This window comes from Benincasa hispida, chromosome 1, assembly GCF_027475165.1.
Source record: "Benincasa hispida cultivar pf3 chromosome 1, pf3_genome.v1.1, whole genome shotgun sequence".
NCBI lineage: Eukaryota > Viridiplantae > Streptophyta > Magnoliopsida > Cucurbitales > Cucurbitaceae > Benincasa > Benincasa hispida.
In genome coordinates, this window is record NC_143478.1 from 41,240,266 (window position 1) to 41,245,630 (window position 5,365).

The 5,365-nt window shown below is 37.1% G+C and overlaps 1 protein-coding gene across 5 annotated transcripts; it reads left to right on the forward strand.

The window, feature by feature from the left end:
* The first annotated feature begins 235 nt into the window (after positions 1–235).
* On the forward strand, positions 236–4,657 carry LOC120072012 (homeobox-leucine zipper protein ROC8-like). Of its 5 annotated transcripts, none has more exons than XM_039024528.2 (11): positions 236–855; positions 1,183–1,300; positions 1,382–1,573; positions 1,706–1,742; positions 1,830–2,167; positions 2,266–2,367; positions 2,463–2,666; positions 3,085–3,265; positions 3,375–3,643; positions 3,722–3,811; positions 4,077–4,657. In XM_039024528.2, the coding sequence occupies exons 1-11, from the start codon at positions 725–727 to the stop codon at positions 4,461–4,463; spliced, it is 2,049 nt and encodes a 682-aa protein (XP_038880456.1). In that variant the 5' UTR covers positions 236–724; the 3' UTR covers positions 4,464–4,657. The 5 variants fall into 5 exon arrangements, with proteins under 5 accessions (XP_038880456.1, XP_090166184.1, XP_038880380.1 ...); XM_090310058.1 differs by having other exon boundaries at positions 4,080–4,657; XM_039024452.2 differs by having other exon boundaries at positions 1,706–2,167.
* Positions 4,658–5,365: the final 708 nt, after the last annotated feature.

Sequence of the window (5,365 nt, forward strand, 5' to 3'; positions counted from 1 at the left end):
AAATTCCAGTTGTCGTTCATGTAGAAGAACAATTTCTGTAGGTTTCTGACACAATTCGAAGCGTGAAAAGGTCAAAAGAAGAAGGAATCTCTGAATTTTCTTATGATTATTTTGAATTTACCCAATTCGTTGTTGTCATTATCTTCTCTTTCAATTGTTGTTTTTAGCAATGGGAGACGAAATTGATGATGATTCACAGGAAACTGAAATTCAACATCGCATGGGGAATCAACCTAAGTTTCTTCCGTCTTCTTCCTCTAAACCCATTGGCTACATTTCTGCATTTGGTACTTTCTCTCTCTGGAATTCAATTTCTCCTTTTTTTCGCTGATTTTTGGATGTTTTCTTCTGTCGATTGAACAAGTGGACTTCATCGGTTACACTTTCCTTGCTGAAATCTGCAAGAACTTTGAAGAGAGAGAGTTGCACGTACCAATTAACCCCCACAAAAAAAATACCAAATCCAATACCCAACTCAGGGATATCTCTCCATTTATTGCGTTTGTTTTTGTGTTGATTTGGTATCCTTATTTGGAAATTGGACTCGACCCTCTCTGGATGCTATGTATTCTATTTATCCCATCTGTGATTTTCAATGTGTTGTACAAACGAGTACAGGCTGCGGGAATAAAAGTTCTAGCGGCTCCCGTTTTTGGGAATTTCAAGGGAAGAATAGAGAAGTTGTAGTTCTTTCATTCAGTGGGTATCTTAGTGGTTGGTCGGGATGGATTTTGTGACGGATGGTCGTGGGGGTTATGGGGGTGGGTCTGCTGATGATCAAGAAGGTTCTAATGATCGTAAGGGGAAAAAGACTTACCATCGTCATAATCCTTACCAGATTCAGCAGCTTGAGTCGTAAGAAACTATAGAGTTTTCTCACCTTTCTTTGCATGTTGTTTATCTGTGTACGTTCGTTTGTGTTTGTGATTCCTTTGTCGTTTGTCTGCTCATTTCACTGATAGGTATGGACTTTGTTGCCTCCCTTTTTGTGTATGTGTTATTGTGGGCCTTTCCCTGTATCTTGTTGGTGTTTTCAGAAGTTGCATGTTGAATCTGTTTCATTCTTTTAGTCTTACCAATGAAGGCTGCAGGGATCTCGGTTTTAACAATCTGATGTCTCCTTTTCTGCCTGTGCATGTGTGTCGTTCTAAAACAATTGCATTGTTTCTATCTGCTTCCCAGATTTTTCAGGGCATGCCCACACCCTGATGAAAATCAGCGGCGCCAGCTGAGTCGAGAGCTTGGTCTTGAGACCAAACAGATCAAATTTTGGTTTCAAAACAAGAGGACTCAAACAAAGGTAGAATGAATTTTCTCATGTCTGTAAAGAAGTTTATTTTTATTTACCCTTCAATTGAAACCCGTTCTTCCCCTCTTACAGGCTCAGAATGAGCGAGCAGACAACTCTTCACTTCGGACAGAGAACGAAAAGATTCAATGCGAAAATCTTGCAATTAGAGAAGCGTTGAGGAATGTGATCTGTCCATCCTGTGGAGGTCCACCTTTTGGAGAAGAAGAACGGCAGCGCAATCTCCAAAAACTACGTCTTGAAAATTCTCACTTAAAAGAAGAGGTACTTTTCATGTTTGGAAGTTGAAATTGTGTTTATGTTTTCTCATAACAATATTGAATTTTCAATGATTGATTATCTCTTCATAATATGGATGCATCAACTTCAACGGTCTTAATTATGATCGTTTTGCAGCATGAAAAAGTGTCTAACCTTCTTGCGAAGTACATTGGTAAACCAATATCACAACTTGAATCGCTATTGCCTGTTCTTGGATCTTCACTTGATTTGTCACCAAGAAGTTCCCTTACCCAAATAGGTGCAAGTCCTGCAGTCGATCTTATTTCTGATCCTATAATATTAGATGGAGCAGCAACACCCTACCAATCAAGAGGTATTAATGATTTGGAAAATGCTCTTATGTTGGAAACTGCTGCAACTGCCTTGGAAGAGTTAATCAGACTTTTGAGGATCGACGAGCCTTTGTGGATGAAGACCCTGAATGATGGGAGGTATGTTCTCCATCGTGACAGCTACGGAAAAATATTTCCTAGACCCAATCACTTCAAATCTTCTAGTGCTCGTACTGAATCATCAAAAGCTTCAGGAGTGGTGATAATGAGTGCAATTCAATTGGTTGATTTTTTTTTAGATGCGGTCAGTGTTGATAGCTATTAATTCCTGCCTATTAAAAGTTAACTGTTGATTCCATTCTTGGAGAGATATTTACTTAGACAATTGATTCAATTACACAGGATAAATGGACAGATCTTTTTCCAACCATCATTATAAATGCAGAGACATTTCATATTATTGACCCCGGGATGCCTGGAAATCGCAGTGGCGCTTTGCAGTTGGTATGAAATCATGCTTCCATTTTTTTTTCTTTGTTGATGTTCGGCCTTATTTATTTCTACACAACATGGTAGATAATGATAGTTAATTAGTGCAGATGTATCAACAAATGCACATCTTTTCACCCCTCGTATCTCCTCGAGACTTCTATTTCCTTCGACATTGTCAGCAGATTGAGCTTGGTGTCTGGGTAATAGTGGATGTTTCATATGAAATCTTAAAGGATTGTGTCACCTCTGCCCGCTGCTGGAGGCTTCCATCTGGGTGCTTGATTCAAGAAATGCCCAATGGTTGCTCTAAGGTTTTTAATTCCATTCATTAATTATTGATCTCTTTCCTTCTCTCATGGGTCTTATGTTTTTAATTTTGATGCCATTGTCAGCATTAATATCCATAAATCACTGCCTTGGCATTAATTTCTTTGTATCCCTTTTGTTTACGCTAATTATTTTCCTCGGAAGGTACTCTATTGAATGAGGCATATATACGTGCCATGTCAGCATCCTTCTAATATGACATAATTGCTATCCCATAGATGAACATCCATGCATTTGATGTGTTTTGGAGACAGTTACAAATCATTTATGATCTACTTTACCCATCTGAAGTCACTTATGTTGGCCGTTTTATAAATATTAAATTTCATTTATAGCAGTAGCAGCCATTTTTTCCCTTAAACAATCTACTTGTATTGTGTAATCATAAATCTTCCTTGACAGATCACCTGGGTCGAGCATGTGGAAGTGGATGACAAAGCACAAACCCACCGTCTCTATCGAGATCTTGTGTTCAATACTATGGCATATGGAGCCGATCGATGGCTTTTCACTCTTCAAAGGATGTGTGAGAGATTGGCTTACACTTTCAGGGATTGTGCACCTAGCCATGAACTTGGAGGAGGTAGAAGTCTACCCTTTATTTATGATTTGTTTTTTTCGGTGATAAAGAAAAAGGCATTCCCTTATTTTCATCAAGCTCAAGTTCTAACAAAAACTTTTGTTTGTTTCAGTGTTAACTTCTCCTGAAGGTAGGAGGAGCGTCATGAAGCTGTCATATAGAATGGTAAAAAATTTCTGTGGCATACTGAGGATGTCAGGTAAATTAGATTTCCCACAGTTATCCGAAGTGAACAACAGCGGTGTTCGAGTATCTGTTCGGATTAGCTCAGAACTGGGGCAGCCCAGTGGGACAGTCGTTAGTGCGGCAACATCTCTTTGGCTTCCCCTACCACCTGAAACCATCTTTAATTTCTTCCGGGATGAAAAGGCCAGAGTTCAGGTTTGTAATACCACACTTCCTTTTCTTGATTGGTACTTGTTCCCTTGCTAAAGTGAAGAATCAACATTCTTTTTCCAGTGGGATGTTCTCTCTTATGGAAACCCTGTACATGAAATTGCACACATCTTAACAGGAGTTCATCCAGGAAACTCGATATCTATAATTCAGGTACTTTCCTTTCTGTAACTTCTGCCATTTGTAAATCAAAGACAAACTAATTCAAATGCTCTAGAGTTTCACTTTCATACTACTTGAAATAGTGAGTTTTTCAGGGGTAAATGTCGATGAAATTAACTAGAAATATTTGGATTATCTTAGCCATCTATTGCATTCTTGGGTCGCAGCACCAACCATCTATTTCATTCATTATCATTAGATTTAAATTTTAAAGTTATTGAAGTTTGATGGTTGTTCATGTGAATGATTTACGAAGCAGCCGTTCATCCCAACTGAGAACAACATGCTGATTCTTCAAGAAAGCTGTATAGATTCACTAGGATCCTTGGTGATATATGCGCCCATTGACGTGCCTGCTATGAACATTGCAACAAGTGGTCAGGACCCATCAGAGATACCAATACTGCCATCAGGGTTCGTGATCACAGGGGATGGCCGTACTCATTCAGGAACCGAAGCTTCGACGAGTGCTACCTCGGGGAGGCCGAGCGGGTCTCTGTTAACCATAGCTTTCCAGATATTGGTGTCCAGTGTATCATCTTCAAAACAGCTGAATGTGGAGTCTGTGGCAACGGTGAATACTCTTATCAGTGCCACAGTTCAGAGGATAAAGGCTGCATTGAATTGTTCTGGCTTGGATTGATTTTTGTGGTGTGATGTGTGTGTTTGATTGCTGTAGGGCTCAAAACGAAATAGTTGGAACTTATTGGGTCATTATAAGCTTCTTTCAAAAGTTGGAACTTTGCTGTTTCATTAGATGATTTTTTTTCTTGAAATTTGAGTATGTAACAAATATTATAATCATTTTATAACATTGTGATTTGATTTTTTTTTTCCTTTTTTTGCGAGTTAATCAAAGGTTATCCACTTATTTCGACCAATCTGATAATGTTGGATTTTAATCATGAGGTGTTTAAAGTTTAATAGTGTATCTGGTTTTAATTTTTTTAAATATTGAATTTTGGAAATAAGTTATTTTTTTTAAAAAAAAAGTTGAAGTTTTTTACTATCTCTCAAAATAACTTTTAAAATACTCTCAAATTGTATCTTAAAAAGTTTTTATCCTTAATCCAAACAGACCCTAAATTTAATTTTTAGTTTTTATATTTCTAAATCTGATTATCTTTGTCTTCGTAAATGAATTTTTTTTTATACGAAATTATTGACTATATTTAGTGAGTATAATATTTATGTAAAATTGTGATAAAAGAGAAACAATGGAGGAAATCAAATTATCACTTCTAAGAAATAGAGTAAAAGTGAAAAGTGAAGTTAAAGTACAAAGTGTATGAAAATGTCATTTAAACCTAAAAAACTGGTAATGCTTTTGGTTTGGGAAGGTAAAGTTGAAAAATGGTTGTTCCTTCCCTTATTATGGAAAACATTTGATTAGGGCTTCATGTTATTGTTTCGCTCTCATCTTTTATTTTTGGGAAAATTAATAATATTGTTTCTTTAATAATGAAATAAACAAAATAGACACCCAAGGCTTTGTTTGGTGACGTGTTTAAAATATTTTGCCTTTTGACTCAAAGAAATTGACTC